General features: G+C 39.2%; 1 protein-coding gene across 4 annotated transcripts in view; it reads left to right on the top strand.

The window, feature by feature from the left end:
- The first annotated feature begins 1915 nt into the window (after positions 1–1915).
- Positions 1916–20987, top strand: part of CREM (cAMP responsive element modulator) — a 33055-nt gene continuing 13983 nt past the window's right edge. For 2 of the 4 annotated variants that reach the window (XM_032982643.2, XM_032982645.2), the window contains exons 1-5: positions 1922–2109; positions 7852–7975; positions 15804–15950; positions 19834–19925; positions 20069–20214. In XM_032982643.2, the coding sequence (XP_032838534.1) occupies positions 7856–7975; positions 15804–15950; positions 19834–19925; positions 20069–20214 (505 nt within the window). In that variant the 5' untranslated portion in view covers positions 1922–2109; positions 7852–7855. Of the gene's footprint in view, positions 2110–7851; positions 7976–15803; positions 15951–19833; positions 19926–20068; positions 20215–20987 lie in introns of all 4 variants that reach the window. The other 2 variants (XM_032982646.2, XM_032982647.2) reach the window with 2 other exon arrangements.

Here is a 20987-nt window from a genome sequence, read left to right on the forward strand (position 1 = left end):
TTCAAAAATATTTTTAAGGTGTTACTAGTATCACAACAGCTACTTTTGGCTTTTTAAATATACTAAGCAAAGATAGGATTTCTTCCAAAGTCTTCAGCAGAGTTATTCTCAGTTGTTTTACACTTGCCAGCTCATTTGATTATCTTAGTATTCTATCAAATATTTTCAATTGACCAGAGATTTTCTAGTAAAGTACATCTTTTGATGAATGGGCATAACAATATTGTACCTAATGGGTTAGCAGTCAAACCAGAAGGTTATTAATCACGGGAAGAGAAACTCCTATTTAAACCCCTGAACAGACACATAAAATATATGCAACAAACAAAAGGAGGGAAACAGAACTCAAAACAGGAAGGGGGTGTTGTTCAATATTTCAACAAAGGAAATGTAGGATGAAAACTAAGAACTTGCATAAGCAATAGGGACATTAAAAACATTGTATTCTTTGCACTAGATTGTGATTTTAAATAGCTGCGTTAAGTAACTTTTGTGAGGTAAATTAACAAACAAATGCTTAAAGTCAAAAAACTTTGCAAATAAATCTAATTAATCTTTCACAAAGTCAGTTATTTGTTGGTTTGTTTTTGTTTTGTTTTTTTTTTTTTTTTTAAACACAGGAAATCAATACCTAGGTTCTCTTCATTCCATGAATAAAACTGAATATTTGACCTGTACAGACATATTACCAATCCTGACACACACATCCTCCAATTCTTCAATCGCAATGAGTCATGTGAAATTAACTTCGGTTTTTCATTCTTATTTAGAACACTACTGAACTGTTTCACACAGAAAAAAAAAAAAAAAAACAACAAAAAACAAACAAAAAAAACCAAACAAACCAAACCCCCAAAAAAACACATTAAAAAAAAACCCAGAAAACAACAGCATAACAAAACAAGACAAAAAGAAAACCCAACAACCCCAAAATATGTATAAATCACTAAATACATAACTTCAGAATAAGCAATGTATAGACGTGTAATTTAACATATGCTGTAGTATAATCCCTTCTGACATTACTTTGTAAAATACTGAACAGCAGTAAGACATAAAACATCAAAACACAGAGTAACAGAGTTTAGGGTCCAAGAGTTTGTGGCGTTTCAGTATTACTAAAACTGAGAATATGGACCTTATACTTCCTGGAACGAGAAATGCTCAAACATACGGTACAAACCAAACATGACTCATGACATTTGAACGTATCCTGTGGCAGGGTGGGGAAACACGCACGTAGGTCCGGTGGATTGTCTTGGCAGTTTCTGATTTATTTAGCCGAATACAAAACGCGATGCTATACTTCGAAAGGAAAAAAACCACACAATATTAGGAATAACCGATGGAAGGGATGTGCTTTCAGCAAACAGAAGAACTTAAAGACGAGCTGTCGGCATTAGCTCGGCAGGGCGGCCTCGCCGCCGGCTGCCCGCCGGCCCCTCAGCAAGTTTCCTTCTACCTCCCCACGGCGGCACCGCCAAGGGGACAACCGGCGGTTTGTGCGGCGGCCGCCTCGCGGGGGGCTGCTCGGGAAACGCGCCCGCCCCGCCGCGGCGGGGCTCTGCGGGGAGGCCGCTCTGCCCAGGGACAGCGCGGCCCAGCCCGCCACCCTTATCAGCGGAGCCCGACCGGCACCGAGGCCCGACCGGCACCGCGCCCCTGCTATCGCAAGCCCCGTGAGGGGCGCGGGGCCACCCCACCACGGCCCGAGCCGAAGCAGCCGCGGCTGCTGCCCTGCCCGGTCCCGCACCGCCGGCGTGAGGCGCCCGCCACGCCGGCAGCGGCAAAGCCCACACCCCCCACCCCCCCCCCAACCCCAAAAAGCTCGCTCGGCCAATGAGAGGCGCTGCCGGCAGCCCCGCGGCGGCGGTTGGCCAGCGCGCCAGGCGTTGAACGCACCGTAGCCAATCGGCGGCGCCGCCTAAACCCCGGCTCCTCCCCCTTCCGCGGCCGCTGGGGCTGGGAGTCGCCGCAGACGCCATTTCCTCAGCGCCCCCGCGGCGGCGCGGCTGCATCAGCGCTGACGTGAGATCGACGCGCGGCTACGCCCGGCCCAATCCCCCCCCCCCACCCCCTGTGACGGGGGCAGCACGTACGGGGCGGCGGGTGAGTGCGGGAGGGGGCGGGGACACGTGTGCGCGCAGCCCGACCCCCTGCGGGCCCGGAGCGGGGGAGCGCAGCGGGCAGCGGCCGGGCCTGGCGGCGCGGGGCGGGGGGCGCTGTGCTGCTCGGCGCGGCCCCTGCCGCCGGGAGCGCGCAGGGGATGGGCGGGGGCGCGGCCCCGCCGGCGGCCGGGAGCGCGCCCCGCTTAGGGCCTGCCTGCTTCGCTCGGCCGCCACGGCTCTGCCGGGCGGCCCAGATGCGTTTCCGCAAGCTCGGGAAGGGGCGGGGGGTAGCGGGGGGGGGATTCGGCCGCTTGCTCCGTTACCGCCCGAGAGCCGAGGTGTCCGCCGGGCACGGTCAAGCTGCGGCTCGGGCCCTTCCTCCGGAGCGAGGCTTGAGAGGGAGACCGGCTGCCTTCGCCTTCCCGCGGCTCCGGCGAGGCGGGGGGACGGGGCGGCGTGCCTGTCCGCTGTAGTCAGAGGGCCCCGGGACGGCAGGTCCGGGGGGCCCCCGGGGTGCGGCCTCGGCTGCCGACGGGCTGTCCTGGCGGAGGGGGGACACTCCACGCCATGTCGGGGGGTGCCTGGTGTCTTTTCCCTGCGATCCGGTAGGCCGGATTGCGTCCTTGCCCGTAGGGTTTTCCGAGGTGAGATAGGAAAACGGGTGGGAGAGGATCACGGTGGGCTTCGTGAGTCCTAGATCTTGCTTAAAGTTTGAGGGGTTTGTTTGCATCCACCACTTATGTGTTAGCATCTTGTTTGGGACCGAGTGGAGCAGCATGTTTTGTAGCAGTTAAACGGTTCCACAAGTGCTGACAAACGATCCTCTTAACCTGCCGAGGGTCTGGACGGATGACTCTTCTAAACGGGGACCATGTGTCTTCTTCACAGCGGACAGCACTGTCTTGTCCGCATTATTGAGGTGGCAGAGGCAGTGGCAGGTAGCATGCTTGTGCTTACAGTAATGGCAGGTTGGGGTTTTACTTTTTTTTTTTTTTTTTTTTTTTGAGGGTTTTGTTAAGATTTTCAAGGAAGGATGGGGAAGAAAGACACAGAGTTTAAGAGACACAAGAAATTTTGTATTCCGCTGATACTGAAAACTTAACAAGGATTATACTGTCAGATTCTGGTCTGTTGCACTGTCACTCATTTTACCTGGCTGAATGCTGTGATGGCCTTGCCAGCTGGTGTGCTTCACTAAGCAGGGTGATAAAACAGATTATAGACTTCATACTTGAAAACACAATGCTCCTCTGAAACTAGTGCATTCTGAGGGTTTCCACACTCACCGTGGGGTCATCAATAAACATGAAATAGGTATTTGCAAATTCATATTCTTGCTTTCTAATAACTTCCCTATGAATAAAAGCCTTCAAACAGATTTGGAGCAAGGGCTGAAACCTATTTCTTAGCCCCTTGCAATTTCATTTGTAATAAGCCACTGTTGTAAACAGTCTCTGATGTATAAATTATTGTTGAAATAAAGATGTTGATTTTAAAATGTCTCTGGGTATTTAATTAGGCAGTCACACATTTCCAGTTATACATATTATTGTAGCAGTTTGCTTATGCAGTTTAGTTCTACCAACAGAGAAATCTTTATATTAATATTCAGTGATGTAATTGTAAACCAGCAGTATTGGGTGGGAGCAAAAGGACTTTTTTGTGCTCTTTATTACACAAGAACACATCTTGATAGGGATGCTATCCTTTACCTTTTACCTATGGAAAAAAATATAAAAGGTTCACACCTGTAGCTGTAAATTACTTCAAATTTTCTAGGTCACCTGAGCAGCGTTTTCTGTTAGCTGATGCTGTCTGTCAGCACTGTCCCATCAGGACAATGCTATCAGCTGAAGAAGCTTTTGATGTGCAGTGTTTGCCTGCTACTGACCTACTGTGCTTAGTCTCAGTGACTGCAGTAAACGTGCTAATATATTGAAATGGTACTAGCTAGTTAACAGTTAAACTACCTGCCAGATCCTGAAGATTTCTTTCCTATTTTGTAGGAAGAACCAGCTATCTTTGCCTACATTATGGAAAGCCATTTTTTGCCTCCTTTTTATGGGAGAGGAGGGGTATAACGTGTTTGTAAATTTAAAAATCCTGACCAATGTTTAAAATTACTGCTCAGTGATGGTAAGAAACCAAGATGTAAAATGTAAGAAATGAATGTATTAATATTGAATATAAGACTAAAGCTTGATATAATTAATCATACAATAAAGAAAAACATATAATTTTAAACAGGACCTAATACCATATATTTTAAAACTGTTTGCTTGGTTTTCCTTTGAAATAGGAGGAAGGTAATGTAAACTTCCAAGTGTGATGTGTACCACTACTGATACACTTTTATAAAGGATTTTAAGTGCTTGGCAAAAGATTTTTCTTATTTCTTAACTTTAAAACTTAAAAGCAATACATATGTTAGAATTTGCTTACAGTGTAGGGTGATTGTTATACATTTGGAAACTGCTTATGTTGGTAGTTTCTGACTTTCTTACTGCGGTCCATATTACTAATGTTTCAGAAAAAAACATAGTTATGAGCTTGCTCTGTATTTATTCTGTATGTTTATTAACAGTTTGATGTATTAGTGGTAAAATGACACACAATGTAACACAGGAAATACAAAGCCTGTACAACTGGTTATAGGAATCTGAGAGTTTATGAGAGTGGACTAAAGACGGTGATAACCTGGACCGGACTCTGAACTTAGGGAGTTTCTTAGTGTGTGTGGTCTTGAGCTGTGCACAAGCCCACATGAAGTGATGTGGTCCTGTGTAGCTGTACCACTTCTCATCCTGTGAGCTCAAATGACTGCAACTGACCTTCACCTGCAAGTTCACTAATCCCCTATGATTATGTCTACTGAAGATTTATAATCTTGTAACATGTCTGAATTATGATACTAATGTGCTACATTTTGTCTTTAGACATCTTTCTCATTGAAGATTTATGCCAAGATAACTAGTGTATCTTTTAAATTTACTTATGCCCTTTTTTATTTTTTGTTTGTTTGTTTGTTTTATAGGCTATAGCTAGGTCTTTGTACCTGGACAGCATTTTTAGTCATCTCTGTTTACAAACATAGAAGAATTAACAGGTTGCCAAAAAAAAAAGGGATTTTAGCTTATCTAGAAATAGTATTTTGCTGTGTTATAGGGTGACAGTTGCATTTTATGTCAGTCAAAAAAAAAAAAAGCTGATTAAAAGTAGTATATAATTTTTCAGATTTTACTCCACTTTGCTAAAAATTTAAAATAAGTAATCATTTGTGTTGAGTCAGAATATACACCATTATAGATGGAAAAATCTATTTAAATTCTTGAGTTTTTTATGTATGTCAATTCTTAATTATATTTGTCGTTTCACTGGCGTGTATAATACTTGCTGTTGATTTTCTAATTTAACGTCGATAATCTAAAAATACAGTTCTTTCTCTGTACTGTGTGTTGTAAAGTACTAGGAATAACTTTTTGTAGATTTTCTGCTGTGCTGATGCTCTTTTCATAGCCATTTGTTAATTCAGTTACTGGAGCACAGCAGATGAAAAGGCTTTGGGGGAAAAATCCTGAAAAGCAAAGCAGTAAAAGTAAAGAATTTTTTTATAGTGTTCTGCAATCAGTGAGGAATTAAGCTAAAATTTAGAAACTAAGCCCTATTTTTTATAACATGAAGAATGGCTCTTTCCAGGTAAAATTTCTGTGGACTGCATTCAGTGGGAATAAAAGTACTTGGGTTTTTTTCCAGCAGTAGGTTGTCTGTGACAGATGGCTTTGGATAAGAAAATACTTCAGGGCCTGTATAAAGTGAATTAATTCTGACTATATTCCCATCTTTAGCAAGAGATAGCAATGAATATGTTGCCAGTACCTATGCATTATTTAATCTTGGTGTGTGAGCTATTCTGAAGCTTATGGAAACATTCTTACATGAACCAGATAGAAATTTCATGTTCGAGGTTCTATGGATGGTCTTAATTTACTAAGAAGGAACCTTTTTTTTCCCTTAGTATTATTTAATCCTACTACTAATATTATGTTGAATGCATATATTAAACCAGAATTATTTAATAAGTATCTTGTTATGGAAAATTATGGTGGAAAGCTTGGTGAAATTCTCCCCAGAGTTGCTCAACTTCAGGGGATTTCAGTAGATCTTTAATTAGATTGTATCTAGAGAAAAAGGTAATTAGTTGTAACTTACAAGACAGGAATGTGGAAAGATTTTAGGTGTAAAATGTGTCTTTATGAATCTAATCTGAATTGATACTGGCACAGAGTATGTAACTTCTGTTAGCAGAAATACTAATATTAATCCATTAGATCTTGAGCTGTGTACAGCTTGGCTACCACTAGCTGTAGTACTCTTAAGTTTGGTCAGTAGTATACTGTTGGAGGAATATAAGCTAGAAATATGCTTCTCTGCATCATTTGGCTGGATTCTTTTCCATATTTTCATGCCTTTATTCTAGGCAAAAAGACTGATTTTTTTTTTTTTTTTTTCTAATAATTTATTGTCCACAAAGGTTGTGGAATATTCTGCAAAACAGTGCCTCAAAAGGAGTTGGGTTTACATTTAATTTGATTTAACGTAGTTAACTTTTAACATGTGGGACTAAATTCAGGAGCTTTCGAGTCAGGTGTGTAGCAGACTTCCTTTCCTATCTCTTCCATCTCTCAGTACAAGACCTGGGAAGAAACAGCAGTAACTATCAGCCAGTTAAAGTAGTTGAACTTTGAGTTCAGATGGGTTTGCCATCCCCTAGTTACAGTAACTATATCATGCCTTCCTTTTGTTGCCTCAATTCCTTGTGGAAGTTGTAGAGGGGAGCATACACCCAGGGCATCCTGCCTGACCCTATCCTGTCTCTCTTCTGTTTGTAAACTGTCCTGTTTCCATGGCAAAGTTTGTGACATCACCTGTTCGGTGTTGCACCTTCAGTGCAGGGTTTGGTAGGAGAAGGGGAGCCAAAGAGAACTAAGCTCTTCTTTTAAAACACACACCTTCTGTTATGAATAAATGTGCCAAGAGATATGTAAAAGCAACTGTCAGGTAACTGCATTTTTATATAGCAGATATATTTGGAACTCTACGGAGTTTAAACCCGTAGTTTAAAATGAGCATCAGGGAGATGCTTATTCTTCTGTGAAACTTACCCTACTTTGAAACCTGCAAAACAAGAAGAATCATTGTGGGTCTTGAGCTGTGAGTAGTTTACAGATCATTCAAGTGTAGATCCCATCTGGGAGTCAGTATCTCAGAAGGTTTGAGAGGGCTGTAGCAGCTTGTGCCTGCTGGTCAACTTGAGCCTTGTCTGGTGGGAGACGTGAGGCATGAGGGACCTGCTGTGGGCAGTGCTGGTGGGCTGCTCTGGAGGGCTGCCCTCCCAGCCCCGTTGTCAACACTGCATGGGAACCCCAGACTCTGTGCATGTCTCTCCCCCCAGACTGTGTGCATGTCTCTCCCCCGAGAACCATTTCCAGAACTGTTCATCCTTGCAGCTTTCCAAAGTACTTGTTTTAGAGCTCCTGGCTGTATGAATTAATATGTTAATATGGGGAAACGGAAGAAGGGACTTCAGTTAACCTGATAGTTTTGAGAGAAATCTGTTTATTTTCTGTTAGCTGTTAGTTGTCAGCTCCAAATATAAAATAGCTTGGAATTACTCTTTTCTCCCTAGATGCCTGATATACTTCCCTGTACTGAATTATTTAGGTGTGTATGTACTTACTTTTAGACAGATGACCATGGAAATGGTTGAATCACAACATGATGACAATGCAGTAGATTCTGTGCCAGAGAGAGATGCTGGTCTCCATCAGAATCAGCCAGGCCGAAGTCAGATTTCTCCAGGATCTGAGGTAAGTTGAAATGTGGAAAGATGAGAAGAATAAATAAAGTGTTATTCAGAACTGCTATGATTTTTAAATTATTAACTTGTATGGAATTCTCATGTTCTTAAATCTAATTATTAAATAGGAAAAATATAGCAAAGGTATACCAAAAACTATGCCTGCAGTATTTAACGAAGGGCTAGTATAACATCAGGGCTGTTAAAAGGTAACGCTTTTAGGAGACTGGGCTTTTCAGAGTGATCAGTAGGCATTTTTTTTTTTCCCTACTTTTCCAAGATGATTGATTGTTATCGAGATGGGAATACAGGCTTAGAGAGTTGAGGTAGCTATAAGATCAAACATAGCAAAAACATGTCTGTATCTTGAAGATGTGTTTTATACAAAAGTTAAAAATTAATAAAAATAACCATGGTTCTTTCCTAGTTCAAATTTTTTTACAGAAAGTGTTTCATCTTCTTGCAAGTACATTTTGTAATGTATGCTTGTTTTGTTTCATCCCTGTGCATCCGGTGACAGTGTCTGAAGTTCTAAAAATACACTTTGCACGTTCTGTATGGTAGTTACATCTCAATTCTTCTTTGATAGTTAATGGATAAAAGATGACATAGTAATAATTCTCAAACATTAAAAATATGCACTGGAACATTCAACGTTTGAGAGAAATGGTGTTTTTGCCAGTACTAAGGTTTATAGCTTCGGGAAGCTATGTAGACTTTTTAGAAGGTTCTTAAAAAACCCTTTGTGAAATAAAGGACCTGATTTTAAAAAACATCATACAGAATTTCTTCTTCATCAGAAGTTAGAAGTTACTCGGTAAGATTTGATGCCATGTATTTGGTATGTTAGGCACTTAATTTACAGTATAGGTATATTTTCAAGACTGAATACACCTGCTCTTTGTTTGGTCTTCAGACACAAAGTAAACTGCAAGATATTTATGAATTCTTATTTGTTGGTTTTGTTACCTATGGCATTTGTTGTGGTTTTGATACCCGCAGCATTGGGAATACTGTTTGTTTGTTTTTCCTTAAGAATGAAGCATGAAACCAAGAATTTTATTTGGTTTGCTCTGTTGATGTCATCCGCTTATTTCTTCTTAATTTGATAGTTCAGTTCAAATTTTGTGTTTTAACTTCATAGGATGATTATGTGTAAAATCTTTTGATTTGCACAAGTCTCTGAAGAAAATACCTGTGAATTCTGTTACTTGGGATTTTTAATGTTGATGTAGAGACTAAAGCTGTCACTAATGCTGTAGGAGGTCGTCTGCCAGGTCCCTGGGGAAAACACTTTTTATGTTTATCTACACTTAATGCTTAAGTACTGTGTGTGAAGGTTTAGCCTTACTGGGCATGGGCCTCAGGTCTTTCAGTTAATACTAGTAACTTTGAAGTACTGATGAATCTTGGTCAATTAGCACTAAAATGAAACGCATGCATGTCAGTTTGAAGGCTCAGGATAACAGTCCAGAGTTTACATCTGGGAGTTGCTCTTTTTGGTCAGACGGCCTAGGGAGCCAGCCTGGACCTCTCAGAACTGCTTGGCGCTCATAGCGGGAGTCGGTGTCCTTCTCCTGGGTCATCCAGAAAGGTGGGGTCGGTGCAGTTGTGCTGCTCTGTGAAAAGCAGTGAAGCTGAGAGGCCTCTGCCAGCCAGGCCTGTCACCTCAGCCGCCTGGCAGTGCCGCGGGCCTGGCTGGCTGCTCCCGTGCTGCTGCTCCTGGGGCCTGCAGGCCGCTGCCGCCCGCCCTGCCAGGGCCACCGGGGAGTCCCTGCCCACTCCCGCCGGCACCTTGAGGCTCAACTGCCACAGCATTTCTTTTGGTAGAACAGGCCCTGACAGAAAGCTTATTGCTGAAAGGCCTTGTGGTGACATTTCTTTGGTTTAAGATGAGGAGGACTTTCTTAGCTTATGTTCCTACCTGGCAGGCTCAGAAGGTGAGACCTTTGTCATGGTGAGGGTTAGAGGCGGAGGTTGAGAGGTTGACCCCTGCGCATGGCAGGGGCCTCGTGTGGGACATCTCCCATCTGCTTTTGCTGGTATGGAATTGGAAACTCAGGGTATTTCTGAGGAATCTGTGGATGTGCTGCTGGTCCAGTGTCTGTGTATTTTGACTGTTACAGAAGGGCACTAATAGCTCCTTCTCCCTCTTTGGCCTCTGGAAGAATGCAGTTAAGAGAAGACAACCCCTTAAAGTGACTGAAATGTACCTTGTGCCAACTTCCAATTATCTTTCCTACTAATTTTCTTGCAAATATGCAGAAATAAACAAATAACTTGGTTCTTACTGTGTGGTAAAATATCTAGTTATTGAAACTGAAGTCTCCTTTTCAGACATCTATGTGGGGGTTTTGTCTATTTTTTTCAGCCAAATACTGGTTCAACCGTGGTTTTGTTCAGTCAGAAGTAAAGCATTTTAATATACTGTCTTTTAATACTCAATTTGTAGTTTTCTGGGTATAATCAAAGAATCGCAGAATGGTTGAAGTTGACAGGGACCTCCTGAGATCATGTAGTTCAACCCTGCTGTGCAAGCAGGGTCAGGCAGAGCAGGTTGGGTTGTGAGTATATCTGTGGGCCGTGTCCAGTTGGGTTGTGACTATCTCTGAGGACAGAATCTTTATTACCTCTCTGGGTATCTGTGCCAGTATTTGACTGCCCTCACAGTAAAAAAGGTGGGTTTTTTTGTGTTCAGATGGAATTTAGTAATTTTTATTTTGCTTGTTTTTTTGTTTTATTGTGACTTTGGCCAGAGAATGACTAGCAAAATGCTGAGGGATACAGCTGCATAGGAGGTAGTGTTTTGTGGGTTTTTTTTGTGGGTTTTTCCTTCCTCTGGAGTTCAGGCTTTTTAAAGAAATACTGCCATTTATTTTTAAAAAGGCAGACAAGGTATACAATAAAATTACAATCTCTAGAGGACAGACATTGTTTTGTGCTGAAGCATTCTTAATGTCGTTTCTGTTGGGAGGGAGGAGAGACATTAAGAATGTCTGGGCTGGATCACTATTGTGTGATGGGATAACCTCCAATGCTAAGGTGGACCTATTGTACATTTTTACTAGAGAGAAAATAGCATCTTTTTTTTTTTTTTTCCCCCCTAGCTTGTGTAATAGATATTGCTATATACTCCTGCAGTTTTTTGGTGATAAAAGTAAAATTACTTCTTCTGCAAAACCAAAAATTAGTAAATTAGGAACTAACAAAAACGAGATGCGTCTTTCATCCAGTGAGGCAAAATTGACAATTTCTGTCTTTGAAGTGTTATTTTTAAAATAAAAGTAATCAATGTAGAATAAGATTGCATTTATAGCTTAATTTCTTGCATCCCTCACTTTCATCCAGTTAATGAATTGACATGGTATTGTTTTGGTGATCCAGCGACCAAAAGATTTAGGTAAGAAAATACTAATTGGTAAAGATTTTGGTGGTTGTTTTCAGAAGCTGTTGGAAGTGTACAGAACACCTGTACAGAAGCTTGATGCCTTTTCTTTAGGAAAGAACAAAGGTGCAAGGTGGACAATTTCTCAACCTGTTTTGAGATAAAGTATAAAAAAGTATAAAAGAACCTATTTCATGGGTTCTGCCTCACATGAACAGATCTTCTATTAATACATGTAGGGCTGTTCTTAAAAGGAAGTTAATTTTGATTGAGATACTCTGATAATGTTGATGATAGCCAAACTTTTATCTTGGAACAGTTACATCTACTTTGATATTCAAAGATAAATTAGAGGTTCTTTTTGCAGGATTTCTAGAGGCCATATTTCATTCTATGTTGCCCTGTGTTCAGATACACTAAATCTAGCTATGAAAATATGAGGAATGTACTTAGAGCTTTTTCAGACTTCACAAAATACTTTCAGTTGTGTTGTTTTTTTTCCTTAATCCTACCTCTTTGACGGGTGGTTCTTTGAATCACTTCTTGTAAATTTTGTCATGTTCTGTCTGTCAGTAGAGCTGTCTGCTGTCTTGGTCTGGGATACCATCTGTTGACCTAATGGTGCTGGCCCTGAACTAGTCATGGGTCAGGATTTAAAATGTGAGAACTGCTCTCAGAGGGAGCAGAGGGAGTTTTCTGGAGCCTGGAGTACATAGCCATTGTGAGCTGGCACTGCTCAGGTTTATCACTTAAAGGGTATTGTCCTTGTGGGCTCTCTTCATCAAACTTTGTGTTAAATTCTCCTCCCAATAGGTTGAGCCCTGTAGAAGTTTTCCAGGCTGTTGCAAATATGGCTCTAAAACCAGCCTGTCAAATGCAAGTTCCAGGACATTAGCAAAGTTGGTGTTACGGCATTATTACCCTGCAGCCTTGTCACCATTTTGTGCTTCCTCAAGGGTATGCTGTCACCAAATGGTTGAAATCAGCCTAACCTTGTCTTCCTTAAAACTACATGCATTTTTTTTGACATTAGCTTTGGAGTTGACCAAAACTTCCCTGTCTTCAGCTTTCCCTTACAGAGGCGGCTTGGTGCCTGAGTGTGGCAGGTCCCTTGCTCTTTTATTAGGTAAATCCAGGATGGGTTTGCCTTGTTTTTAAATTTTTACAGAAGTACTTTTCACTTTACTTCTGGTGTCCTTGCAGCATTTAGATTCTACAGCAGGGACAGCAGTCAGATGGAGACGTGTACTGTGTCCTTCATATCAGCAATGTTTGAGGTATGAGGGATTGAATGTGAATGTAACCTCTGTAGTTCTGTAGGGAAAAGTTATCTGACCTTGCGTGACAAGACTATGTACATTCACAGTGTAACTTCTCAGATGGACAATATATCTTGAAGTCAGATAACTGATGAGCAATGCCTTTCTTTGAAAGCATGCGTGCCTCAGTATAAAGGTAGTTCATGATCTTTTTTGCTGCTTACTTTTCCCTCTTCCAAGAGGGAGCGCTTATATTTCCAAACATATGAGGTATGGGACCATACTATGACAGAATGCATGGTTCATATTTATTGAAGCTATTGCACTTGACTGCTGCATACCTAAGAGAACAGAACCTGAAAGGACGTTACAGCATCTGAAGTCTCTCTGCCATTGCTAGCGACATAACCCTTAGACACTGCTTAACCAGGTGCTTAATGTGTTAAGCTTCCCTTCTCCCTTTGTGTTCCTGAGTCGCTTCTGTGGATTGTTTTCAGTCATTGTGCCAGACAGCCCTTGCAGTAATGATGTTAAAGGTAGCATTGCTCATCACTGATGTCAGAAAGTCATTTTTTTGCCAAGTCTGTTTCAGTCAGCAGTTATGCATGATAGTGTCAAAAGGCTCTAGTATTTCAGTTAACACAGGAATATTCAATTTGAAAACAATGCAAAGGGAAATGTGAATCAAAATTGTTTTAATAATTTCTAATATTTATTAAAAAGTTGCAGAATATGAAGTTGGGAAGATTTTTTTCAGTCTTAGTTATAGAAAACAAACCTAATACAAAAGAAACACAGACATTTTAAAGTTCATAGATTATACATTGTGTAACCTTCAGATGTTTGTGGAAAATCAGCAAATAGTGATCAAATCAAATTGAGCTCCTTAAAATAGATTAAATGGACAAACAAATCACTTTTAGTTTGATCCAGTTTTAAAATACTACCATCTCCTCTTCCATCAGACCTACCCCCTAATTTAATCTCTTATCTGCATTAATGGGAACAAAACAATTTCTCTTGTGATATTGCAAATTTTAGTCTAAAAGAGTCTTAGCTGAGTGTGGCTTGCCTTTTTTTTTTTTTCTTCTTCTTTTTTGTGTTGTTATACTGAATAAGGAGCTTTTAAATGAACGCAGTGTTTCTTAATCTTGAGTACTGGATTAATTCCTGATTGTATGTGCCTGACCCAATGTGTACTGAAAACAAACTCATAAACTATTCACCTTGTACTGTTTTGTGTGTGTTGTACTGAAAGTTCTTTCTGATACAGAGAGTCTTGTATCAGATTGCAGCTCTCACAAAGATAGCAATAGATGGTAAGGTTTGGTGAAATTGCCTCTGCAATGATTTCAAAAGTTAGCATGCTTTGGAAACATTTAGACTGCTCCATATTCTTTCCTTGAAGCTTGGGTTTAGGATAATGTCAGCTTTGATGCATAATAGATCATAGTCTTCAGATCTTCAAGACTTTCTAGATCTCAAACTTAAATATCTATTTCTGATAAATTTCTGATAATATTAGTATTTGTTTTACAGATTGGGAAAAGGTTTGTATGTTCTATTTACATATTGCCATTTAATGCCATTTAAGGAATGATTGTTTCCATTTCGGGGTTAGAAATGCCCTCAATTGTTCTATTTCCTGGAAAGTGGTTCAATTTCCTATAACAATTGAACAATTACATAGTGAATGTTGACAAGATCCTGTCTCTGTTCCCTAGAAACATTGTTTCTTCAGGACAATCTGAGCCAACATCTGGCCTTTTTGATAGTAGCACATCTTAAGAGTAGTTAAAATTTTTCTCTTGCTTCAAGGAAGGAATGTTTCCCAGACAAGCAATGGCTTATGGATCAGGAATGAAAGTTTCTTTAATATTTGGAATGCAAAAAAGCCTTCAGTTTGAATACAGAAAAATACAAAACTTTCTTTAACTTTTTTTTTTTTTTTTAAAATATTCAGCATTCATCATGTTTTTGTTCTCACTGCCATCTCTTTTTACCATTACTGCTCATACCAGATACCTTTTGGGGCTGAGAACCAAGCTAGGAAGGGAATAATACCGGAATTTTAGAGATGAATCTGAGTTTATTCTTGTACATAAAGAACATAGAAATAAAGTTTTTCAATGCAGTTTACTTTGATAAATACAATATCTCTTTCTATTGTATGGCTTGTGTTTGTCATTCCCTTCGAGTTTAGAGATATTTCATCACGCAGAACTTTAGATCAATCATGGCGTTTTCCCTTTGCTTCAGTATTTGTTTCTGTGAACAGACTTCACAGTTATAGCATAAATATTGACCTATTTATTTGCTCTAGGTGTTTAACTCTTTAACCCATTCATCCTCAGTGCTGATGGTTGAGAGCCAAGGGCTGAGGAAAGCTGTGTGTGGTCTAAAATGTCATCAGAAAAAGTGGATCAGATTATTCATATAGAAAACACTTTTTTCAGCTGTGCTAGGCTTAAAGAAGAGACCGTTTTTCTTTATTTTTGTTGTTGTATCAAAACACTGATACACTCCAATGCTGCTTTTCTTGACACATAACTATATATATATATATATATATAGGGATATATTAAACTAAAAGAATTTACAAATCCATGTATTGCCTTATTTAACATTTTTTTCTTTCCACCTGAAAAGTTCTTGTATCTCTTGAGATATCTATCCGAAAAGCATAAATTCAATCTAAACTTCTTGCCTAACAAAGCAAGCAAAACCAAAGCAGTTCTGGAGTATTTTTTAATTTTTTTTTTTCCTGACTGAGAATGTTCTGCCCTGTATATTGTTGAAGCAAGATACCACTTCAGTGAATATTGGTTTTCTGTTCTTGTTTTTTTTGTTGCATTAAGGTTCTTCATAACCTTCATTTAGCAACAGCAGATTTCATGTATGATAGTTTAGGGTTGTTTTTAATTGAAAAGAAAACATGAAGTCTATGGAGAAAAAAAAAAAAAATTAAAAATTGGCAATTTGAGAGGGGGCAGTTTTAAGCTTTCCATGCCATTTGGAAAGATGCACACCAAACCTTTACTAGTAAAACTAGTTTATTTTTTTGTGTGATAATTACACACATATAAGCTATTTTAGATATGGAATCAAACCCAGGTTTTTTCAGTATTGCTTCTAAAAGCATTTGTGTCATCTTAAGGCATGTTACTTAAACATGACGATTGTAATTTTTGCAGGTTTCTGTAGGTGCATCAAGTGCTGGAAGAGGATCTCCAGCTGTATCTCTAGTGCAGTTGCCTTCTGGTCAAACTGTTCATGTCCAAGGTGTCATTCAAGCCACACAGCCCTCAGTCATTCAGTCACCACACATGCAAGCTGTTCAGGTTAGCTCTTTTATTGTTATGTTTTCATGAATATTTGGTGCTTCATAACTCTTCCTCCAAACCCCATCTCCAGTTTCTCTTCATTCCTACCAGTGCTGCAAGATTACTTGTATGGTGTGGGAAACAGGGAGGAGGGGGGAGATGGCAAACTGCCAACCAGTAGCAGCTTTACAAGCATTGTGTAGCGATTCCTTAATGTTTCCTGTTTATCTTTTAAGAAACTGTGTCTTGGAACCTGAACTTACGCAACAGAAAATTTGTGTAACAACGTGGCCTTACTGTAGCGTATCTTGCTGTTTCTTTTGTTAAAATCTGTGAACATCATGTTTCTAATGAGACTGCCAACTTGTAAATTTGCAAGATCTCATACTGTATTTTTGGAGAGCATCTGGATGTAATGGGAGTAAACATATAATTGAATGATTCCTTATTGTTTTTAGCAGGCCCTGTTAGAGCATCTGGTATTGCTTTTTGTGGGTGTGGATATGTAAAGAGCAGAACAAATGTTTATTTTGCAAATCTTCCCATGTTTCAAGTTGGTGATGTTAGAAGACAGGGACTGGTGCAAAATTTTTAAGAGTTTTCAGAGCTTTTAAATAGTGAAAAAGACTAGACAGAATGAACTTGCAGTGTTTTGAAAATTACTTGTCCTCCCATTGGTGTTCTTCTTGTAGCTAGGAATGCTTTGCTTTAGTCGTCTTAAAATCTGATTGTAAAATGTCACCTGAATTGATTTTTGCAAATAGGATTGATGTCTCTGGCAAGAGAAGCTGTACACCTGTCATGTGTAACCTATTTTACCTGCAGTCATGCAACATGTTAAGGAAAAGGCATTCATTGTCAGTCTTCTCGAGAAGCCACCTTTAATGTTTGAGACTTCTTAGTAGCTTTCAGGTGTAATAAATAAAAAGGCATATGTCAGTTTGATTTATCTTAGAGATAAGAAGAAAACCTTGGCCAGGTATTGAATTTTTTCTTTGTAAACAGTATGTGTAGATAATGGGACCTGTCAAGGTTTTGAAATTCTAGATAGCTATTGAAACAGGAGCAGCAGATGTCAGGAGACTTGGGTTTGGTCAAACTTGAAGTCAAATCAGAGTATTCAAAATAAATACTTTTTTTATGGAATTCTTTCTAACTGTAATTTACTAGGGTGAACTTTATCAGATAATCATATTACAGCAATTCCCAGCTTCTGTCACTGCTTTTCTTCAAGTCAGTATAGTCAGGACATAAAGGCAAAAATAGAGGACTTGCTCCACAGCTCATAAGGAGGAATTTCTCTGGAATCACTTCCCAGCTTCTCCTGTGTCATCTTAGGGGAGTGGAAGTCGATTATTTGTTGTATTGAGTGAACTCTAGCAGCCTTCCCTTTCCCAAAGGAGCAGAGACAGGAAAGCTGTGTTCTGATTAATACTGACTAGTTAGTTCCAGGGTTTTGCTTTAGTTTAATTTGTGCATGGTAACAGCAAATAAGATGTCTCTACAAGAAGAGATTGAAGATGCTGTGAAAGACTCCATTACAGAGGTTGTTCAGTCCTTCTGTGATCCTCTTAAGTACTTTATCCTGCCACCTGGCATTTCCTCTAGATCAGTTGGCTTTAACTTGATATCCTGTCTCTGCCAGACAGTGGAGAACTTGGGAAATGATAGCCGTTTAATTTAAAAAAAAAAAAAAAAGTATGCTGAATGTCGATGTTAAAGCTTGCATGACCTCTCTCCCAAACACCTGCAGCTTTAAACCGGTTAGGTGTTCAAAATTTTTTCTTAGAATGTTGTTGCTTTTTGGATGAAAAAAGCTTATGTATATAACATTCCATACTGTTTTGTTAATGTTTTTTTACTTGTAGGAAGGTTTGAAGTTCAGACTGTTATTTGACTTTTCCACCTTCTCCTGCCTGTAATGTATCAGTTATTGGCAGGCCAATATGAGCTCAAAGTTAATTTGTTCAAACACAGGGTGGTGTGGTAAAGTTGAAGTCTGAATGATGTCCAGGAAAAAATGACAATGGTTTCCATTGTTTGGCATTGTGAACATGGTTGCTTGCTATTAGAATAGGCTGAAACATTAGATTTATCTATTTGTCTTGACAAAAATTAGAACTTTTGAAATTTCTCACAGAAAATTTCCTGTTCCACATTAAAATGCTTTAATAGTCTTGTGATTTCCTTACCTTTTTCTCGAAGTATGACTATTCCTGACTTTGCCCATCTTCACAAACTCGGGGCGGCTGTTGTGGAATGGGAAGATTTAAAGGCACTAAGGTTTTGTTTTTCTGCTGTTTGTCCTGGGACAAAATAGATTTTTATTTATTTATTCATTCATTAATTTATTCTTCCCCTGCAGATTGAGAGTTCTGTTTTGAGATAGGATGCCTAGGCTCTCATCTGTGCAATACTGTCTTAGTTTTTAAAGTTTATTCCAGAGGCTTTGAAGGTCATTCCACAAGCAGGTGGTTTTAGAACACTGGAAAGAAATGCCTTTCGGAAGTTCTATTTGCTGGTCAGCATTGGTCTGTCCAGCAAAAGGATGAATACAAATTTCCTGAAGCTCTTGTATCTCTGCCAGTCAGCTCTGAAGTCTGGTTTGGAGGTATACTCCTCTAGACATGCAGAAGTACCTCTCGCTATTTCTGTGTGGTCTTTTTTTTCAGTTAGGCAGGCATGGAGTTTTAATGATGTGTCTTATGTAACACCTACCAAAATGAAGCTATATTAAGTATTTTTACACAGAATTGGAATGTAGTAAAATAAACAAGAGTCAATTTCATTCTGCAAAAACCTGTAGTTCTTTCAAGGTGTAATTTTATAGGTTTGAGTTGGGGTGACCCAGACGCATAAATTTCCATAACCTTCCAGCAGTCATTTTCTGTTGGGTCATGCAGGTTTTGTTTCTAGCACCAAGCACTCAGGCCTGGCAGCCACATTAATTCCAGAGGTCTTCCTTGTCCTTCCTGAGCTGCAGGGAAGCGTCCACTGCACTCAGGTTGAGCACTTGAGCCTTCTAGTCACTCAAGTCATGTTTGTTCTGTGTTAGTTTAACACAGTGCTTAGTCTGAACCTATGGTCTAGTCTGTCATAGTGTGGAAAACTACCTTTCCACATAAACTTTACCGCGCTGTTTCAGTTTGGAAATACTATGCATCAATAGTTCTGAGTAGTTAAATGAATCAAGAAAATAGCATGTTTTTCTTGTTCAATAACCACTTTCAGTTCTGCGTAATGAGATAGTTGCTGATAGAGTGTGATTCAGCTCCAGGCCTTAATGTCATCTTGGGTAATTTTAAGAGAAAAAGAACCCATGAAAATACTGCTAATAAAGGTCTGAGAAAATGAGACATTGTGAATTTGTCAGGGCTTTCTAAACTTGAACAGTATTGCTAAGCAATGTATTTGTATTTATGAATATATGTTGCTAAGTGTATAAATGTGTATATTTAAATAAACTTATTTTCTAAATAGCTTTGGTGTGTTTGTGAAGAGGCTTTTGTATTATATACTGTTATTTAAGGTGCAGTAGTCTGTATTTTCAATGTTAAATTTCACTTTAAAAGCTAATTAAATTATGTAGTATTTCTGTATTTAAAGACATCATTGGTCTTCAGTACTTTTTCTAGGTGTCATTCATAAAGTGATCTGGCTTATTTTGATCTTTTGGATTTTTTTCAGTGGAAGATGACATCTAAGTGGCTATGTGTTGCTAACCTCATAATTTGTGATTTGCTTTAGAAAAAGAAGTCCAAGATCATATGATTAGTGATAAATAAGTGCACGAATGTCCTGTATGCAAACATGGAAGGAATTTTTTTTTAACTAATCTTTTACTCTGTTGCTATCTTCTTTTTTTATGAAGTTATGAATTTCAGAAACTTTGCTATTACAGGTAGCATCGATTGCAGATGAATCTGCAGAATCAGAAGGGATAATTGATTCTCAAAAACGTAGGGAAATACTTTCAAGAAGGCCTTCATACCGGTAAGGACTTTTTATTTTGGTTTTGCTGGTTTTTAAAGGCAGCTTACATATTACAGCAAAACTGTCTGATAAAAGCCAGTGACTTAGTTTTCTCATGGATATGGATTTTCAAACATTTAACATAATTTACATTCTTTTTTTAGAAAAATTTTGAATGAACTCTCATCAGATGCTCCTGCAATACCAAAGATTGAAGAAGAAGAAAAGTCAGAAGATGAAGGAGCGCCTGCAGGAGTTTCTGCAATGGCCATGCCAACCAGCCTGTATCATACTAACACTGGGCAATACCGTATGTTTGCAAAGATACTATGTAATGTTGCAGAACATATATACAGGAACAACTTTGTTTCTGAGATTTCCACAATGAAGTAGAGATGTTGGATTCTGGTTAACAAGAATGAGAGTTTCTGTATTTCTAAATAATTTCAGTTTTTATATTTAATGTTTCCTAACATGTTCTTTATAGACTTTTAGTGTCTTGTGATGTTTGTTGGTTGCTAGATTTAGTCCTCCTAGAACTCCAGTGCATTAAAAATGTATAAGCGAGGTTCGGGTGAAATGAAAAATGCTGACACTTCAGTGTGAATGTTTAGTGTTATAAATTATTGCAGTTTCAAATTACTGTGATTTGTTATGTATTAGTGCTATTCGTTACATGAAATGACAGTGAGTTAGACTTTTTGAAAGTGTACAGTTGGAGTATGAAATTATTTCTTAACTTTGAATTTTCTTTCTTAAAAGAACTATGTCTCTTCCTCTCCAATTGTCAAGTATGAACACTTTAACTGCAGAATTAAACTAAATCATGGTCTCCAACATTTGATACTTCATCCGAATGCAAGTTGAAAGTCAGATTCACAGTTCTGTTCTGTATGTTTTTATTTTTTTTTTTTATTATTCATTCATGAATTTAGAAGTGCTGCATAACTTGCTCCCCATAGCTTCTTTGGGCTTAATCATATATCATCTAAGGGACAACCTTCTAATAACACTTTTTTCAATTATGTATTGGTTAAAGCTTCACTTGTACAGTTGTTTTTTTTTTTTTTTATGTCTTCTCAT

This window comes from Tyto alba, unplaced genomic scaffold (assembly GCF_018691265.1).
Source record: "Tyto alba isolate M040663 unplaced genomic scaffold, T.alba_DEE_v4.0 Super-Scaffold_38, whole genome shotgun sequence".
NCBI lineage: Eukaryota > Metazoa > Chordata > Aves > Strigiformes > Tytonidae > Tyto > Tyto alba.